This window comes from Rhinoraja longicauda, chromosome 16 (assembly GCF_053455715.1).
Source record: "Rhinoraja longicauda isolate Sanriku21f chromosome 16, sRhiLon1.1, whole genome shotgun sequence".
NCBI lineage: Eukaryota > Metazoa > Chordata > Chondrichthyes > Rajiformes > Arhynchobatidae > Rhinoraja > Rhinoraja longicauda.
The window spans coordinates 35,459,143-35,480,729 of record NC_135968.1 but is presented as its reverse complement, the minus strand read 5'-3'; the positions used below and the strand labels follow the sequence as shown (position 1 = coordinate 35,480,729).

The 21,587-nt window shown below is 38.4% G+C and overlaps 1 protein-coding gene across 3 annotated transcripts in view; it reads right to left on the bottom strand.

Annotated features, from left to right (window-relative positions):
• The window catches only part of dock1 (dedicator of cytokinesis 1), a 404,255-nt gene that overhangs the window by 265,800 nt on the left and 116,868 nt on the right, over positions 1–21,587 (bottom strand). For all 3 annotated transcript variants that reach the window (XM_078413630.1, XM_078413629.1, XM_078413628.1), the window contains exons 24-27: positions 17,860–17,930; positions 17,138–17,244; positions 13,900–14,027; positions 12,173–12,268 (exon numbers count right to left, since the gene is read on the bottom strand). In XM_078413630.1, coding sequence (XP_078269756.1) covers positions 12,173–12,268; positions 13,900–14,027; positions 17,138–17,244; positions 17,860–17,930 — 402 coding nt within the window. The remainder of the gene's footprint in view (positions 1–12,172; positions 12,269–13,899; positions 14,028–17,137; positions 17,245–17,859; positions 17,931–21,587) is intronic.

The following is a 21,587-nucleotide window of genomic DNA, read 5'->3' as shown; positions in this document are numbered from 1 at the left end:
GAACGTACAAACTCCTTACAGTGCAGCACCCGTAGTCAGGATCGAACCTGAGTCTCCGGCGCTGCATTCGCTGTAAAGCAGCAACTCTACCGCTGCGCTACCGTGCCGCCCTGTACTCTTATGCATAAGCAATGAGGCATCTTTAAACTTTTCCATTTGACAGCTCTGGCACAGAGTATATTTTTCTTCATTAAGAATATTTTTATCTAATAGTATTCAAAAACTAAACCAAATGGAAATATCAACCACAAGTAAATGCATTATTTTTAACAGGGGAAGGTGAGGGAAGTAATAGCAACCACAGTAAAGGCTTTTTTAAAGAAAACGGTGTTAGGCAAAGTACAACATAGAAAACAAGCTGTACAAGAATTCTGTGGAATATAATGATTTTCTGGCATATGATATGGATTTTGTTCCTCTACATTATAATACTAAACACCACAAGGAGACTATTAGAATATATGAAGTGGCTTTTGTCATATGTAAACATTAGTTTTCACATAAGTACTTTGCACTACAAAAATATTTAATTTTATTGTACAAGTTGAAAGAATCACTTGAAGTTAAACATTAACTTGTGTATATTTGTAATGCAGCATACAAGAATATGAAATGGTTTAACTGTAAACATGATGAAAAATTACTTTCATATTTAGTACAATCTTATTGGAAAAATATTTTAACATTTAACCTTTGTAAATTATCATAATAAATGCAATTAATTTTACATAAACTTCAAGATTGCTTTAATCTGTAAATCCAGTTTAAGAAAATCTTGAAACTAATATTTTAGGGAGCAAATATTTTTAGTATTAGAAAAATCTGTTTAATTTTCTTTTAAAAATCCTGTATCACATGATTATTTTGAAACTCAAATTCAAACACTGAAGCAAATCAAATGTTTCAGTTGCACATTTATGGATAAGATCTATATGCTAGTGAACCTCAAATGTCAATGCTTGATTATCTATTCTCCAGTTTTTGGTTAATCTGACTTACTTTTAAAATAATGCCATATTTGCACATTTTTAATTACTCTATTGGAAACTCAGTTTCACCAGAGTTGAAGGCTACTGCTCCAAAATGGAAGATAGGGAGATCTTATATGTTATTTACAACAAAATCTAACATCAATAATTGTATTCATTAGACTTCCCCAAATACCATATGTCCACTGCATTCCTCCATTACGAAGGGCAGTTGAAACATGACCCATCTTGGTCTTCTTGCACAGTATCCCCAAAAATTGGAACATAGGCTGAATTTTCTTCTATATGATTGAACATCTTCTATTCCTGAGTTAAAAATTACAAATCTTATATCTTGATTCTACATCTTACTAGATTCTATACTGGCAAGTTTCTATTTTTTTTGTGGGGGTCTTTCTGTTTTATGTTTTAAGCAATAGGTAGATGTCCAGTAAAGGAGACTAGAAGAAGGGAAGACACTGAAATATTCATAAAAGAAATAAAGGTCTGCAAGGGATAAAGTAACAATCTGGAATATATATTGTGTCTATGAAACATAACATTATACATGTGTATATGGAAAAGTGGAAATTAGATTCTAGGATATATATTTTTGATTCAATTGTTAATGATAATTAGTGGAAAATGTGTGTTTTTTTAAATTGCTACAAGTGTCAACATAATGAGTACTGTTGCCTGATGAAGGGTCTCGATCCGAAACATCACCCATTCCTTCTCTCCTGCCTGTCCCGCTGCCTGTCCCGCTGAGTTACTCCAGCTTTTCATGTCTATCTTCCATAATGAGTACTATGGCTGGAGTGCCCAGTTGTGGAGATTGTGCAAATCTACCAAATGCCATATTGTTGAGGACAATTAAGTGAAAGAATTTGCAGAATGCCATTTCAGTCTACGGTATTCTGAGAGCAACTCTCCTATCTGACCCTCAAAAAGGAACAATGCAAGAGGCACCTGCACTTCAATAAGTGTGCTTGTAACAAAGTATGCCTCCTAATGTAACTATGGTACATGACAAGGACAGCATAACATCTGCCTGATCAGATGATTTAGCATTGAACCTTTATATATCTCATTCCTTCAATGGTGGAACTGAAGACATTTTCTATATTTCACAGTTTTCGATCAATTATGGTACTGACACTGACTATTCAAAAAGTGTTAATTCTTGCCAGAGCCCAACAGGCAGTGAAAATATGCTGCTTCTACTGGGATTACTAGGAAATCCTCCTGAGACGGAGGGCATTTTAATACACACACATCATTTGCAAATGCTTCCTATCAGCTCCACCCAAGAGTGAAAGAGATTGAACTCCTTCAACAGATGGCTCATGTGCGACAATAGACAGTTATGCCTTATACTCTGGAAGCAGATTCCATTCTGCCAATGGATCAGCTGCATTTGAACCACCATGAACAAATCAAGGTGGTGCACATTGAGAACACAGTTGATGAATTTGGTGTACTGTCCATGTACACACTAGGAGGAAATGCAAAATTAGATAAAGGTAAATCACTGATACCCCCAAATACTGCTTCCTTTCTCTGGATGTTTGAGAAGGACTCAAGAATAATTATCAAAATTTGCTATTGTCCGTGACACCCTGTAAAAGCCTATCCATCACGAGAGGATTGCCCTAGATGCCAATTTATAGTTTTGACAAGCAGTTGAGGTGGAAGAGGAATGAAATATTCTGTTTACAGTCTAGAAAAACTCTTTCTGCCTAAGCCATCCATGAAGAAATCATTAAAAAACAAGTAATTGCGACCATCCACCAGCTATCCCAAACCTTACCTTTTCTCCATCAGGCAAATACAGAAAATAGCAAACAAAGAAAACTCTAATGAGGCTTACAGGGAATTAACCCATCAAAACCCAGTTTAAGCATCAGTGAATAAATTGCTGCAAGTGCAATTTGACAGCATTAGCCATGATTTTTTTCATCACTCTGTTTTGGGACAATAATTGCCCACAGATTCATCCTGCATTGTCAGGGACAATTTTCTATTTTGTGAGCTGAACATTGGATGTGCAACTAGATCTGGAACAAATGATCTCAAAATCCTTGCTGTATTTTTTTAGATGCCACGAAGAGTAAATCAAATTCACACACCTGCCCATCAACTCCCTTTGATTCTTTTTGCCATTAGTCTATATGGTGTAATTATTGCAACCAATTAATGTACCAACAAATCTTTTTGGATGTGGGTGGTAACCAGAATACCTGGAGAATATTCACACAATCATGGAGAAAAAGTGGAAACAACACCCAGACAGCACCTGAGATCAAGATCAAACCAAGTCTCTGGACAGTGAAGCAACAACACTAATTACTGTGCCACCATGCTGCTCTTTACATGAATGAGCTCCATTTGCTTTCTTTATGAACAAAATAACATTGTTTCATTTTAAGATGAAGATGATTAAAACATTCTGTTGCTGGAATCACAAGTTGATTTTTAAAAAGTTTTTAAATGATTAATAAATGGATTAATTCTCTCAGTATGTCTTTAGAACAAGAGAGCTAAACAGAAGAGAGATTAAATATGTGTGGTACTTGATGAGTTTTAAATGGTCTTTGGTTCTACCATTGTTGTGCTCACAGATCTGGAAAATTCAACCAGGGATTCTCAGATAAGATGAAATATTTTAGGATGCCCTCAGGGTCACAATAACACACAATTTCATAGCATTTTCTGCCAAAGTCCAAATATTTGGTCAGGTAATTATAGTCGATTTTTTTTTGTCTGGAGATTTTAAGTCTCAGCAGTGAAAAAGCAAATAAATTTTTCACATAATCTCCAAGTCATAATGTTGATATAAAACAATTAAAGCTGATAAAATAAAGTGTTCCATTTTAACATTCATGACAGAAGGTAGCCGAGTCGTCAGAAAAATGTGCATGGGTGGGATTATGGGAATGGAAAAGAGAAAACTGATGTACAACAATTGGGAAACAATACTGTGTACTTTTATATCCCTTGCATTAATCCTACAAACGTAGGCATAGTAATCAGTAAAAGGCAATTCCTAATATTGTGACAGATAATGGTGGCAGATTTTGAGTAAGGTAGATTTGAGTGCTTGACAGCCTCTATTAGAACTATTTTTGTTTTGGTATTTAAAATCCCATTTGCCTCTATTTACTTTATTTTAAATGGAGAATTCCCAGGTTGTTTTGCAAGCCCATAAAGATCATCATAATTGATAGGAACCTGAGTTGACCATTCCAGCTTGGTTATTATTATTTAGTATGATTATTCAGTAGGATTCTGACTTTCTCAATGTTCTCTTTGCTGCCCTTTTCCCATAGCCCTTAATTCCTTTCTGATTAGAAATCTATTTCAGCCATATACCCAAACTCAGTGACAATTTGTCTTCATCTTAATATTAAATGGATGCCCCCATATACTGAGGCCATGTCTTTAGGTCCTGAATGTGTAGGAAAGAACTGCAGATGCTGGTTTAAATCAAAGGTAGACCCAAAATGCTGGAGTAACTCAGCGGGACAGGCAGCATCTCTGGAGAGAAGGAATGGGTGATGTTTTGGGTCGTGACCCTTCTTCAGAGCCTTCTTTAGATCCTGAACTCTTCCAGAGGAGGAAATATCCTTCCAGCATTTACCCTGAAAGTTCATTGATAATCGTATATGTTTCAATCTAATCAACTCTTATTCTTCTAATCACCAATCAGTCTCAACCTGTTCCTCATAGGACCGCACCTCCATACCCAAGATCAAGCCAGAGCATCTTCTCTAATCCAAATGAAACAAAACTTTTCCTTAAATAGGGGAACAAAATTGTTCACAGTAATTTAGATATAGTCTCATTCACACCTTCTGCATTTGCAAGGGAACTTCACTACTTTTATATTCTAACCTCCATAAAATAAGGGTCAATATTCAATCACACAAGGATCCCCATATCATCCTGTACTGCAGTTTTTTGCATTGTTTCTTAACTTAAATAATGGAATTATGGTGCCAGCAGTAATCCCTTTCTTACCCCGTTAGTCTCAGGTTGCCAACCTGAAAATCTATCTCATCTCAATTTACTGCTTCCTGCTTGACAGCCAGTCCTCTATTGATGCCAATATGTTACCTTCAATACCATGGATTTTCATTTTATGAAGAAACTTTTTTAACATCTGCTGCATGTGGCAATGGAGGAAGCCCAGGACAGAAAGGTCAATACGAGAATGGGAAAGAATGGGAAAGAGAAATGGGAAAGAATGGGTTATCAAATGAGAGATCCAACAGACCTTGGCGGACCCAGCACGTGCTTGGCCAAACTGTCACTAAGTCTATGCTTGGTCTAGCACGTTCAGCAAAATGGTGCCGAAGTGGAAATGGTTGAAAGTTTCAAGTTCCTAAGCATAAATATTACCAGCAATCTGTCCTGCATTAACCACATTGAATCTCCATCCAGAAAAGGACAACGCCTCTACTTCTTCAGGAGACCAAGAAAATTCACAATGTCTCCCAACTTCTACAGATACATTGCAGAAAGCATACTATCAGGTTGCATCACAACTTGGTTTGGGATCAACTCCCCAAGACAGCAAGAAATTGCAGAGTTGTGGGTGTAGCCCAGTCTATTATACAGACAACCACCTCACCATTAACTCTTCTACACTTTTTAAAAAAAAGGTTTGAGATACAGCACGGAACAGGCCCTTCAGCCCACCAAATTGTGTTGACCAATGATCGCCCAAATTGTGTTGACCAATGATCGTCCGATCCTACACCCTGTGGACAATTTACAGAAGCCAATTAACCCACAAACCGGCACATCAGTGTGTGAGGGAATTGGAGCAGCCGGTGAAAACCCACGTGGTCACAGGTAGAACAAGTACAAATTCCATTCAGAGACCACCCATAGTCAGGATCAAATCCAGGTCTCTGGCACAGTAAAGCTGCAGCTATACCGCTGTGCACTGTGCCGCCCACTTCACGCTGCCTTGAGAAAACTGCTAAGATAATCAAAGATTTTTTCTCTCCTGGGTCATTCCCTCTTCTCCCTACTGTCCCATCAGGCAAAAGATACAAAATATTGAAAGCACATATCATCAGACTCAGGAACAGGTTCTTCCCCGTTATCAGACTTCTGAACGTCCCATAAGCTGGGTGTAGCCCCAAACTTCCAAACTATCCTATTGTATGTATTAGACTCTCTGGAACTGCAATGCAACAATGCTGAAAACTATATTCTGCACTCTGGTATTCTTCTCTTTGGTCTACCTGTACAGCTTGATTGTATTCATGTGTAGTATTATCCGATTTAAGTGGATAGAATGCAAACTATAGCTTGTGACAATAATAAACCAACACCAATGTCATATATACACTGACAAAGTGAACCAATTTAGATCTTACATTTTGTGAGCTGCTTTTTTGATTTTCTATTGTGGAAGAATAAAAATTGTTTAATAAAGTCTTTACAACTTTAGGACATCTTGCTTCATAATAGCACTTAAAGAATTTGTTTGTTTTTTGAACCAGCAGGAATGAAAGCTGCTAAGTCGACTGCATCAAATTTCAGTTGCAACATGTCCAAAAAATATTTTGAACATTTTTGAAAATGTGCTGATCAGCTCTGATCTCCAGAAGTTTGGGAGCTAGTGATGGAGGACATGGTACCAAAATCTTGGTTCAGGGAATTATTAGTATTCTACAGGGAACAAATAGCAATCTTCTGTATGTTGCAGAAGGGAGGTAAAAGTGCAGAACTTGGATACATCTTCTGTGATGGTGATCAGTGTGGGGGAAAATGGTAACGAATTGGAAGGTAGGGATTGTAGATCCTGTCAATAGACAATAGACAATAGGTGCAGGAGTAGGCCATTCAGCCCTTCGAGCCAGCACCGCCATTCAATGCGATCATGGCTGATCACTCTCAATCAGTACCCCGTTCCTGCCTTCTCCCCATACCCCCTCACTCCGCTATCCTTAAGAGCTCTATCCAGCTCTCTCTTGAAAGCATCCAACGAACTGGCCTCCACTGCCTTCTGAGGCAGAGAATTCCACACCTTCACCACTCTCTGACTGAAAAAGTTCTTCCTCATCTCTGTTCTAAATGGAGATTTAAATGTCCTAACTAATACTTCCATAGTGGTGCAGGAAAGTGAAGATTGGCACTTATGTGTCTGGCGGTGGGAGGGGGTGGAAGCCAGCAGATCAACTAGACCGATGAGTCATAGAATTTGCTAAAGGTTGGAGAATGGGGGTCAGGGTAGAGGAATATAATTGATAGAAAAGGGTATGCTATGTGCAAGTGCCTCGCTTCCTCAGAAGCCACCCATGTCAGTAGTGCAGAAATCAATCCTAATTGCCCCTAGAGTGTCCAACAACACACAATCCAACAATGCTTTTCAAGTTCTCCTGCAGTATAGTGAAAGCAGCAATGCTTAGAGGATGTCACCCTCATTGATCTAAATGGTAAAATTGTTTTAATATTGAATTGATATTACTCACCCTTCAGATAGTAGTCACACATTTTCATAACTTTAGTTTGTATGTATAATGGCAAATACTGAAAGAAAATTAACTATATAGATTTCACTGCATTGCATAGCCCGTAATTTTGTGGTTCTGACAAAACTAAATTTAAACTAGATTTCCTGGTAGAAAAACATAAATGAAATGCTGAAGATCTGTGCTTTGCGGCATTCTTTTACATAGAAATGAACAGAATTAAGCCAGAGGGTAGAGTGTCTTGAAATAGCGTCATACATCAAAGTCGCCTGGTGATTCTGTGGGCCATGCACACCTTTCAGATTTAAGAGTGCTATACAACAAATCTCTCTACCGTGCTTGTAAACTGTTGGCAAGCAGCAACAGAATACAACATGTAATTTAAACACCTAATTGAGTTTATCTTTATTTTTGAGGCTAGCTATGAAAAATGTGCTTACATTTATAAACATAGCAACAACTGTAGCCAAATTGTTATCTCGATGAAGATTTAAATTTTTTGTATTTACATATAAAACACACATTAGGTAGTTTGAAACAATCCCAGTGTTTTTCAGAGAAATAATATAAATGAGAGGGTGCGTATATTTTATGTGGCAGATGTGGTGGGGACGGAGGAATTGGGAGTACAGGATAGTCTTTGCAGGAGGCTGGGTGGGAAGAAGTGCAGTCCAGATAACTGTTCACATCCTTGTATCCCTTCGCTACCACCTCTTCCCCAGCCAACTATGGACCATTATGGGCTCCACCCTTCCTTGGTCATCTGTTGCCAGCATTGCAATGTTCTGGCCTTTTGTGATCTCCAGTTCCCACTCCTCTACTTTTTGTCCAAAGAAGAGTCCTGACCCAAAACATCATCCATCCTTTTTCTCCAGAAATGCTGCCTGACACGCTGAGTTACTCCAGCACTTTGTGTCCATATTTGGTATATACCAGCATCTTCAGTTCCTTTCTACACACCATCGTTGTGATGACTGAGTAGAAATTTAACCCGACCAGCCATATAAATACTGTAGCTATCAAGATCAGAGGCGTGTATTCTATAGAAAGTGTCTCACATCCTGACATCCTGAAGCCTGTTTATCATCTACAATGTGCAAGTTGTACAATGGAATGCTCTTCACGTGCTTGGATGAGTAAAATTCCAAAATTACACAAGCTTAAAACCATCCAGTACCACGCTGTCAGCATGAACCCTGTCCACCCAGTCCATCACCCTAAACATAGATTTCCTCCACTACCAGTGCACAGTGATTGCAGCATCTGCAAAACACACTATGATTACTCACCTAGGTCACTTTAATACAACAAACTCCAACCAAGGAGGGAAAAGACAACAGGCTCATGGAAATGCCAAAACATACAGGGTCCCCTCCAAATTGCGCAACTTGCAAACTTGTAATTATGTCACCAATCCTAAACCATCACTGGGTCCAAATTATAAAAATCATCCTCCAACAGCATTGTCAGAATGTGTTCACTGGAATGGTTCAAAGTGATGGCTTTCACCATGTTCTCAAGGGCATTTCGAGCTGAGCAATAAACACTAGCCTTACCAGCAATAGCTAGATCCTATTAGAAATAAACAAATAAGCAAAAATTGTTACTCTCTGCATGGATGCTAACCAATCTGCTCAGCATTTCTTATGTGATATCAAATTTAAATAGAAAATACTTCAAATTAATAAGACTGAACATAACTGGTCAAAATTATCAATGGTGGCAAAATTCTGGATTAGTAACATCATATCCACACCTAATGCAAGAAAATGTTTGATCCTCAAATCTTGGCATTTTTATTTTATGCAAAAAGTGGTAAAAATATAATTTCTAAAATTCTTCTAAGTCATGCCCACAAGTAGAGCAAAATTGAAAAAGACTTCCAGTGACAAAAACATTCAAACCTCAGGCATGGCATACAAAATCATATGGTAATTGTCATTTCTGTTCTTATAAATATCATATTTTTGCATGTAACTGAGATAAGAATACTTCACTTAGGGAACTTTGATATATCTAATTGGTTCTCAAATGGGTGAGGAATTAGAAATCACAAAGCAAAATTGTGAAAGTATCCATTAACCCTTCAAAATGGTTTTATTCCCATCTCAATTAAGTTTGACATTATCATCCAAAACATCCTTGCATATTTTCTCATCCTATTCTCTGCTGCACAGTCTTGTTTCCCTTGTGTAAGTTTCTGATGACTAGTTGATTTAAAATTTTCCACAACAGCACTAGAATTGTTCTAATGGAATTAAATACTGTGAGAAAAATGAACAATGTTGAATCAAATTGAAGTTAGCTCTATTTAATTTAAATTTCGTAAATGTATTATTTTTATGGGACTATTACCATATCACACATCAATTAAATAGTTTTCTCCCAATACAGATTTATTTTTATCTAATTAACTTCACACTCAATTTCTAAGAATTAATATTCTAAATCATAAATAACTATTACAAAACATGCAGAAATGGTTTGGTATGTATTTAAAAGCCTGAGTTAACTTTGCTGGGATACCTCAGAATGTTTCCTTCCCTTATGAATATCAGGTAGTGCAATCAAATGAGAACCAACATTGAGATGCAACTTGAACCAATGCTCTACAGGGCAGTGACCTCGGCCAGAGCATTGCCAGTTGCTTCATCAATTACCATTCTTCCAGCATAAGGTTCAAAATGTGGAGGATCACTTGGATCCAGAAGAGGCAGAGGATGGTGATTGTAAGTCGGATTAGCATCAATAGGAACTGGATGGTTGGCAGAAGAGCCTATTTCTGTGCTACATGACACTGATTTAGAAAGGAATGAAACAGGCACATCAGGGCAACCAGGGGGAGGGAGGGAGGAGAGGGGTGAGGGGAGGAGGGAGGCGAGGGGTTAGGGGAGAAAGGAAGAGAGGGGTGAAGAGAAGGGGGAAGGAGAGGGGTGAGGGGGCGGGGAGCATGCGAGGGAGAGGAATAACGAGCGTGCGGGAGACAGTGAGTGAGCAAGCACAAGAGAGAGTGCACATGAGAGAAAGTGAGCACAAGAGAGAACAAGAGCATGAGAGAGGAAGCGAGAGAGAGAGCGAGGGAGAGAGACCAGCTGAGTCACTCCAGCACTTTGTGGGGGGGTTTTGTAAACCAGCATCTGCAGTTCCTTGTTTCTACAATGAATAAAATGTTTAGCCCATTTCTGCCTTAAAGGCAAACCCCCATGCTAAGTCAATACTAACTTGCTGTCAATTTATCTGATTTAAGAACAGAAGACTTACGCCATACAACATCTTGATTAGATCACAGCTGACCCAGCGCCTTGTTCATTTCCCACTCAATCCACTTATTCATTTAATGTCAAAAGGGTATTGATCCTAGTCTTGAATATGCTCAACGATTGAGCAACCACAATTTTCTAGGATTTTCAAAGATGTATTAGGTTCTGAGTCTGGTTCAGCAACTTGAATGTCCTGGAACATCAAGAAAAAGGTGGACACAATGGTGGTCCACCATGGATACTGATCTTCCCACAATAGAGAGGAGGAACACCCACAAAAAAGCCTGTCAGCGTCAGCAAAGACCCATATCTCCCTTGTCACCCTCTTATTTCACTCCTATCATTAGGAACATATAGGAGCCTGAAAACCATGACTACCAGGTTCAAGAATACCTTCTTCAGAACAACCATCAGGCTCTTGAACAGTACACAATACTAACCATGAACTAAGGACTGTCCTGGGTTGCACTAGGACTTTGGCTTTTTTTGCACTAATATTGGGATTATTATTTTATTGAAATGTTATTGATCATATATTATCTATGTGTATTCTGTTACAGGCTTATTATTGATCAAAGTCTTCAATATGCTCAATGACTGAGCAACCACAATCTTCTGAGAAAGGATTTCCAACAAGCTTCTGAGTCTTAACTCAAAATGATTTACCATTTATCCAGAGATTCGGCCTCATAACTTTGGACTTCATAGCCATTGACAAAGTTCATAGGTTTCTGTGCTGTAAGTCCATCTTAGAATCTCAGACAAAAAAATCTTAAGCAAAAAATAAACTACTGGAGGAACTCAGCAGGCAGCATCTGGAGAGGGAAATGGACAAATTACACTTTGTGTCAGAACATTTCTTCAGACATGATTTCTAAGTCTAAAGGGTCCTGAACAAAAACACCCTCTGCACATTTCCCTCCAGAGATGCTACCTGATCAACTGAGTTTAGTTTAGTTTGTATTTAGTTTAGAGATACAGCATGGAAACAGGCCTTTCGGCCTACCAAATCTGCACTGAACAGTGAACACACGTACACTAGTTCACCGTATACACCACGGACAATTTGCAGAAGCCAATTAACCTGCAAACCTGTACTTCTTTGGAATGTTTGAAGAACTCGGAGCACCCGAAGAAAACAGGGAAAATGGGCAAACTCTTCCAAAAATGTGTGTTTTTGCATCTTAGAATCTAATATTTTCAAATAAATCACTTTTAATTTCTCTTTATTCCAATAAGATTAGGCCAATCTAACTCCATTTTTACTCACAGGACAATCCCCATGCCTGAAATCATTCTCATGTATACCTGTTGCACTTCCTCTCCTTCATAATACACTTGGATCAAGATTTCAACTATTTTGTATTGCACTGACATGTAATTTTGCCAATATGGCTCAAACTGGTTACTCACAGCTCCAATAAAGATTCCAACACTGATTTCAACAGGAACTTACTATTAGATCAGAATCACGTCCCATGGAGATGACTGTCCTATTTACAGTTCTCAATAGTTTCTCCATTATTAACTGGACATGTCGTTGTGTTGGTCCCTAAGTTAAAAATCAAACAATGGAGTATATTAATAAGAGCAATGATAGAAATAACATATTCACTGACATTCACCATAAAAAGCAATTATCATTGCAAGAAATCAATTATAATTGCACTTCGATTGAAAGTAATATAACTAATGTCAATGTCATATATAAAGCTTGCACTATCAGGTGCAAGGAGTAGACATTAAATCATACTTTGCTGCAAAGATATGTTATACCAATCAACCCTTTCAAAGTTAATAACAAAGAACAAATTAATATTAGATCAAGCCTTTGCCCACAAATGGGACACGAAGGCTATGTACTACCTCCAAATGAACTGTCTTCCTAATTCCAGAGCCCCATCAATGCACAAAGCCTGTAGTAGCTGTAAGGTTTGCTGTGTCTAATTTTGTTTAATCTTTTCCATTTGAAATGGAAATTTTGTTTTTCATGTAGTAATTGTTTCTTAGATGGTGGTCTTCACTACTTGAATCAGTTACAACCCGTACCTTGCATTTCTATAGCAGCCTTAAAGGTAAAATAGAACCAGATTGCTTCACAAAGGTAATTTTATAATTCCAGAGAAAATATATTCTGACAAAATATTTGTAATTGTCTTGGGGCATTTCTCCTCTAAGAATGCTGTACCTTAAGAGGTTGCAATAAACAGGTAATAAATACACATCTATACTGGCAGTCAAAAAATATCTACATTCTTTAAAAACAAAAATGCTGAAGATACTTAGCAAGTCCAACAGTATTTGCAGACAGCTAACCTGAAACATAATTTTTCCCTCCACAATTGCTGCCTGACTTGATGAGTATTTCCAGCACTTTCTATTTTTATTTCAGATGGATTCCAGGGGATTTTTTTGTTTTAGTCCACTCTTTCTGCTTCATAAGTACAGGAAAGTTCAAAGAATGTTACAGTTATCCTAGGTTCTGTTGAAATCTGGTTTCATTCTGGTGATCAGCAATTGTTCACAGCAAATCCAGTCACTTACAGAGAGAGAGATTTTTCAGAATCATGGAACAAATCATGGCCGAATCTTATTCAGTAATTTTTGTCCACAAGGAAGGAACCGAGGAGCCTTTTGGACCATGTTTCTTGTTTACTGCTTTGCAAGGGTCTATAACCTCAGATTCTTTCTATCCTTTTACTAATTTGCCAGTAGTATCTTGAAGAATTTTAATATTTTGCCAGATAATTTCTCCATTTCTCCTACGTCATTAGGAACTTGGGAATATTCCTGTCAAGCCTACTGTCTGCTTTCTTTTGTTGAAAACCAACATTTTATTTTTCTCCTCTAGAATTCAAGCACCAAGATTGAACTTTGCATTGAGCTGTGGTGTCACTAAGTTCCTAATACACATGCCATCAAATCTCCTTTACAACTCCCAAGCTACTGATTAACTCCTCATTGATAGTTTCAGCACTAAAGAGTTTCACAGCATTACTGCAGCACCATGAAGAAACTAAAGGAGTTCTGCTTTGCAATTTCAGTGTGCTAATTAGAGGTCTGATACATGATCAGATTAAGTGCGCCATAAAGAATAAATAATGTACCAGATATAAGAAGACATAAATGTATACAGAGTTCAAACAGAGTTACATTTGACAAATATTGGATATATCTACTAACCACATCCTTTCTGTAGAGTACTTCAAGGATATTGCTAAGCAAATGGCAGCAAGCTTCCAGCTCCTCTTGCTTTTCTAAATGATATTTCAGCTGGTCTGTCATCATGGGTAGAAGGATGTCTCTGCATTCTAGGCACAATGAACAACAGTATTCAAAACATAAAAACTACTAACTAATAAATTATTTCATTTGTTAGGATTGTTTGTTAACCCAAAGGGCACACACACTTTAACTGTAATCATCAGCGAATTATCCTTGTAATACATGGAAATTCATATACCAACATTAGAATTTTTCAATGTACACAACTTTTGACTTGGAATAGTTTAGCAAAGAATAGCCACAACTGAAAAAGTACTCTTGAACAGATTTCTTTGATGTGGAGTTTGGCTTTGAATTGAGCATGTGGTTCATAATGCCAGTTGCATTTGAAACAGAGTAAACAAAATAGGCACAATACCAATATATATTTCACAAAAATATCTTTAAAGATTTAGGGCTTTGTTTTTTCTTATGACTTATTGCTACCACATCAATATATTGAAATTCTCATCAATTATGCAGCAAAAGTGATGGCTTGCAGGACAATTTTTAGTAACCCATTCTTGAAATGAAAAGAATTGGCAAGAATAAAGCACAGGAACAAAGGTTTAGAGGATAGGAGCACAGTGGCAGAATGAGACATGATTCACACCAGTTCAAAATATGTGACAAAAACACAAACAATAACTCGGCATGGAAGAAGCAGAGAATTGTGTGCAAGAATACAGAACTGTATGATACATTGGAGATAGATTGGACAAGCATTGAAGGATATCAGAGTTGCCAATGAATTTTATGTTGACCATGCACCAGAAACCAGTGGAGAATATTTGAGGAAGGAGAACTAGCAAAGGGAACTTGGATCTTGGGAGAGAGGGCTGGGGGGAGAGGGTGGGAGGTCATAGGATTGCAAGCAGTAGAAGAGAGTTGCTTAAATGGAAAGTGAAGGAGAATTAAAGTCAAAGTACATATACAGCTGAACAAGACATAAAAAGAAAGTTTATGACAGTTGGTGAGAAATCAGCATAGTGGAGACTAATGAAGATGCTTCGGGGACAGGAAGAATGAAAGTACAATAAAGAACATTGATGAAAATACTGGCTGGAAATATCTTGGATAGACTGAAGTTGTTTCACAAATAGCTGAATGGAAAGGAGGAATGAGTAGGTCCAATTAGAAACCACAACTGAATAAGGAGGCCAAAATATAAAGATAATTATAGTTATAAGGAAATATTAGCTAAATATTTTTTCTGCCTTAATACACATATAAAATAAGAGGCTTCCACAAGGTGAAAAGAAAGTGAAATAATGGTGTTTTAATCAATAACTATAGGTCATGAATATAAATTAATTTATGAAGGGATTATGGAAGTGTCAAAGATAAAGAATTCATCCAAAAAGAATATTGGGTTGTCTGGCACTCAATGCCTGAAAAAATAGCAAAGGCAAAAAAACTGCATGAGCCTGAGCAAGTTCTTGAAGACATAAACTTACAAGGCTAATAGTTAAAAGATGAAAGTGGGGTAATGCAAATTGTTCCATTTTTGGCTGACATCGACTCAACGTTTGGAATCGTCTCTTTGTTTTGTAAATTTCTCAAAATCTCTGAATTATACAGGTTATGAGGAGGTCCATGAAAATACAAACATAGTTCAGTGTGGGAGGTTAGAGTCATATTGGCCATATATTTCATTTTGTAAAGTGTACTCTGGTCTGCTAAGAATCTCCCATGACCTTGCTACTAGCAACATGTTACACAAAGACAAGTGCAATTTAATCGGAATGCTCTCTATCTCCTATGTTATCTCACTTGGTCTCATCTCAGAGTTTCTCCGTTTTCTCTACCCATCCGCCCACCTGCTTCATCTGCAGTTAAAAACTAACATTTTCTTTTCCCCCTTCCCAATTCAGGTGAAGTGGTCTAATCCCAAAATTTTAACATTTACTCTTTCCACAAGCTATGCCTGACCTGTTCAGTGTTTCTAGTATTTTGTCTTTTTTAATTTCAGGATTTCGAGCATCTGCACTTTTTGATTGTTATGCAAACAGCAAAATTGAGATTTGGTAATAATTTGCCCCCAGCACTGCCACAATAAATTTAATTATTAATTTGCATTAAAACACAATTTCATTTAATTGTTTAAGATTCTATTAGGGCATTAACTTTAATCATAAAATTAAAGACATGATCTCCATACATAAAATATAAAACAGTTACATTAAGTGCATCTGAAAAGCCAGGCAAAACAGTTAACATTTCTACAGCGATTGACTTGGTAGAGTAAACAGATGCATCTTGATGTAAAAGTTGTTTTGTAGATAAGTCACAATAGAAAATTAAATATTTTCTATGCACTCGAGCAATAGCTTCATCTCCTTATTCCAGATTTAATGTAAACCCCAAAGCTATGATAATTTACATTTTAGTGATTTTGTTATGTTAATTTAAAAGCCATTAAGTAGCGAGATGAAACAAAGCCATTGAAGTGAGGCATGTTTAACTCACTTATCTGCTCTGGAATTTCTTGAGAATATCTATATACTAAAACTCTCGTTTGTTTATTTGTTTGTTCCTGGACTACAGCCAAAACGGTACACGATAGCACGACAATTTTAGGCCCACCTTACTGTCGTCCTTTTGGTGCTAATGGAAGACGTTTTGTTGAAATCAGTGTTATATTTTTAAAGTTACTCACATTTTAAAGTTTGAATCTATCTCCTAGGGAGGGAGGGGGAGGGAGGGAGGGGGGAGGATAATGGGGGGTTGAGGGGGATGGAGTGGGGGGAAGGGAAATGGGGGAAGGGAAGAGGAGAGCGGAGAGTGAGGGGGGCAGGGGGGAGAGGAGGGGGGCAGGGGGAGAGGAGGGGGCAGGGGGGAGAGGAGAGGGGTGGGGGGAAGGGAGGCGAGGGGAGGGGAAGGGGGGAGGAGAGGGTGCTGCACTAATGCAGGAGAGGTTTGGACTAGTTTTTAAATAAAATTTCTGGGATTCTAGGAAATTTATTTGCACAAAGCATTCCCCTTAAGTTTCCACCAGCAGAAGTCAGAGGCAAAAAATGAAATACAGAAAATTGCTGTTCTTGTGGAGTGAATTGGCTCAAGCCCCCATAACATAGTAGAAATGTATATTAAAGCCTGGCAAAAACTCCATTGTTTGCAGAAAATGGTATGTCAATTAGAAGAAAATCTTACTCACCATGCTGTGTGAAGAGGTCACTGTGCACTATTTCAATCAAACAGTAGAGTTTCTGACGCACAAGTCTGCCCGGTGGAACATTATGAATGAAGTCTGTAAACAATTTGCTGTCACAAAGGTGATTAGAGAAAACATGAGTAAATTATAATTTAATGAGGGCCCCACAAAGATCAAAAACATCACTTTATTGTGTAAGTTCTCTTTTAATAAGGTTTTTCATTTGGGAAGAACATTTTTCTGAACCCTAAATTCCAGCCACATGCCTGGATTTCTTCATATTTGATGAAGCTACACGCAGGAAATTTGGCCAACAACATTAAAGGCTTGAGGTTTTTTTAAAGATCACATCACTTTAATTTGGTCCAAAAGTAATCATTGCTCACTCCTCAGATATGGTCAATGTCAGTATAAAAATTAAAATAAACTTATTTTATTTTCGGATTCGTCTTGGTTGACTTGTTATAAGAAACATAGCAAACAACAATAACAATGCTTTTTTTCAGAATTATGTGACAGATTTAGTCATTCAATATTTGTACCATCCAGATCAATAGTTTTCTAGTCAATTAACAACCCACCTGGCTGAATAATCCAATCTGAATGCTTAAACTATATATCTATTAATTCCACATATATTTTATTTTATTCATGTTTTATTCTGCACACGGGAGAGGGCAAATACTTAGCTTGTTACGAATGCTCTGGGAAAGCCCATTCCTTACCTAAGTTCTTTTGGATCAAACACCAGCTTAACGTCATTTACAATTGTTGGGAGGTATTTCAAAGCAGCCCCCTAGAAATAACGTAAGTAAATTTAGCTCTGAAGGGAAAATAATAGTTTTCAAATATACAGTATTTAACACAGAATATCTTCATTAAGATACATGTCATCATAAATTATTTGCATAAATACTGAATGTTCCTGTATGGTTTAACATATATTTATGCTGAGCTTCCTATATTAATCTGATTTTTTTCATTAAGAACAGAGGAGCGTAACAAATTTAACAATGTCACGTGATTTGCCATGTTCATTTCTCTACCCAATCTATTAATTTTCTTCTTCCTCTGTTGACACTCAAAAATGCCCATTCTTTGTAAGTGAACAAATAAATTACCAAATAAAATCCCAACACTGCAGAAGCTGTTTTTCCTCAACTAAATTACCCTTTGATGGATTTGATAAGTCATAGACCTCAAATGAAACATTAGCAATTCTTTCAGGTGTAGATTTGCTTCTCGACAACATAGAAAAGCATCACAAAACAGGTCTTTCAGACACAATGTCTGTGCTGAACATAATGCCAAATTAATCTCACCGGCGGCCCGCGCTTGAACAATATCCCTCCATCCCCTACATATATATCCATGTGCCTATCCAAAGGCCCTTTAAATCCCACTATCGTATCTGCTTCCACCTTAAGCCCCAGCAATGCATTTCAGGAACCCACCACTTGCCGTGTAAAAAAAATTGCACTGCACAACCTCTTACACTTTTCCCCTCTGAACTTGAAGCTATGCCTCAGGCCTGTGATAGTTCCACCCAGGAAAATGGTTCTGACTGTCTACCCTGCTATATCATTTGATATACTTATATCAGGTCTTCCTTTACCTCCAACAGGGAAAACAATCCAAATTTGCCTAACCTCATTAGGTAATAAGTAATAGGAGCCATTCAGTCCATTAAGTATATGCCACATTCAATCATGGCATTCAATCATATCTCTCCCTCCTACCCCATTCTCCTGCCTTCTCCCCAAAACCTCTGACACCCATGCACCTTACAGCTCTAATCCATGCTGCATTCTCTTCTGCATTTTCTCCAGAGCTTTCACATTTTTTCTCTCATGGGGAGATCAGAAATGCATGATATTCCAAATGGCATAACCCAAGTTTTTTTTAAGAGCTGAAATATGATTTCCTAACTCTTATACTCAAAGCCTCAACCATTGAAGGCAAGCATACCATACACCTTATTCACTATGCTAACTATTTATGTTGCCATTTTGGACACCAAGATCCTTCGACTGTTAAAGGACATCATTAATGTATACTTTCCTCTTTCATTCAACCTCCCAAAATGCAACACCTCACACTTGCTTGGATTAAACTCCATCTGCCATTTCTATCCCCATATCCTTTGGTAGCCTTCCTCACTGTCTGCAACTCCACCAATTCTGATGCTGGCTGCAAAGTTACTAACTGACCCATCTGCATTTACATCTATTCATTTATTTATATCACAGACAAAAGAGGTCCTAGCATAGATCCTTGTGTCATGCCACTAGTCACATATCTCCAGCCGGAATAACAACCTTCCACCAATACCTCTGCCTTCTATGGGTAAGCCAGTTCTGAATTCAAACTACCAAGTCGCTGTGAATTTTAATTTTCTGGATCAACCTGCCATGAGCGATTTTATCAAATGCCTTACTAGAATCCATGCAAACAACATCCACTGGCCTATGCTGATCAATCACCTTCGCAATTCCAAGTTCATAATACGTGACCTGCTGCAGACAAAGCCATGCTGACTGCCCTTTATCCCTTTCCCTTCCTAATGTGAATAATTGGAGTGAATCCACTCCAATACTTTCCCTCTCTCGAACACAAGACTCACCAGCCTATCATTTCTTTGATGACTTCCCTTCTTAAAAAAAGGAGCAACACTGGTTAATCTCCAGCCCTCTTAGACCTCACCTGCGGCTAAAGAGGATAAAAAGATCTGTCATCCCCTAGATTTTTGTCTCATGCCTCTCAATAACCTGATATAGATCCTGTCAGGCCCTGAGGATTTGTCCACCTTAATGCTTTGCATGAGACCCAATACTATCTCCTTCTTCATCTCAAACTCCCCAAGCACAATAGTGTACCCTGCATCAATTTCACCATCCTCCATGTTCTTCCCCTTGCTGAATACAGATCCAAAGTTCTCTTTGGTATCCCACATGCCACCGGGTGGTGCCAGCAATGGCTGCCTCACCAACAGTTGTCTGTCCTTTCCTTCTTTGTGTTTAAATAGTATGTGTTATCATATCATATCATCATATCATATATATACAGCGCGGAAACAGGCCTTTTCGGCCCACCAAGTCCGCGCCGCCCAGCGATCCCCGTACATTAACACTATCCTACACCCACTAGGGACAATTTTTACATTTACCCAGCCAATTAACCTACATACCTGGACGTCTTTGGAGTGTGGGAGGAAACCGAAGATCTCGGAGAAAACCCACGCAGGTCACGGGGAGAACGTACAAACTCCTTGCTGTATTCAGCAAGGGGAAGAACATGGAGGATGGTGAAATTGATGCAGGGTACACTATTGTGTTAAATGTAAGTTTTTAGTGTTCTTTAGCTTGTTTTATGTGGGGGGTGGGGGATTGGGGGAAACCTTTTCTAATCTCTTACCTCGACGGAGATGCTAATTTTTTTCCTTATCGGATCTCCGTTCGCACTGCAGCCAAACATTGAGTAGTTGGCAGCTTTAGCTGGAGATCGACTTTTGAGAGCTCTACCGCCGGGAGCGTACGGGACTTTAACATCGCGAGAACCGCAATCCTTTTGCCAGGGATCGACCTCAGAGCTCCAACCGTGGGTGCTTGCGGACTTGCATCACAGAGCCCGCGGTCTCTGCTCAGACACCGACATCGGGAACTGCAAGCTGTGGCAGTTTCGACCGCCCCGATGCGGGAGCTTTGATCGCCCCGACGGATGGTTCGACTGCCCCAACCGCGGGAGAAATAAAGAGGGAGAAGATTGGACTTTTTTGCCTTCCATCACAGTGAGGAATGTGGGGAATCCGCTCTGGTAGATGTTTATGTTAACTTTTATGTATTTGTGTGTCTTGTTGCTTTTTTTTCCGTATGGCTGTATGGTAACTCACACATCACTGTACCTTAATTGGTACATGTGACAATAAAAGACCTTTGAAACATCTTCCAAGCATAAATTCCCTCCTTCATCCTTGAATGGTTCAACCTTCTCTCTAGTTAAACTCTTATTTTTGACGTATACAGGAAAAGCTTGCGATTTCCATCAATATGACTTCCCAATGAAATTTCATAGCCCTTTCAAGTTCTTCCAATGCCTGCTTGAGTTCTTTCCTGCTTGCTTTATATTCCTCAATGATCTTGTCTGATTTCATTGTCCTAAACATTATATAAGTTTCCTTTATCTTTGTGACCAAGCTTAAAACCTCTCCAGCCATCCAAGGCTCCATTACCTTACCATCCCTATGCTCCTGCTTACTGGAATATGCTGGTCCAGAACTCTGATCAGTTGGCCTTTAAACAACTCCCATATATCGGATATGAACTTGTCCAATAACAGCTGCTAAAAAATTACTCTCCCGACCTCCTGCCGACTCGTGGCTTGGCTCTGTGGGGGGGGGGGGGGGGGGGGAGGGAGGGTAAGTCAGATTCTCTGCCCGATGCCTGGTCACCGATTC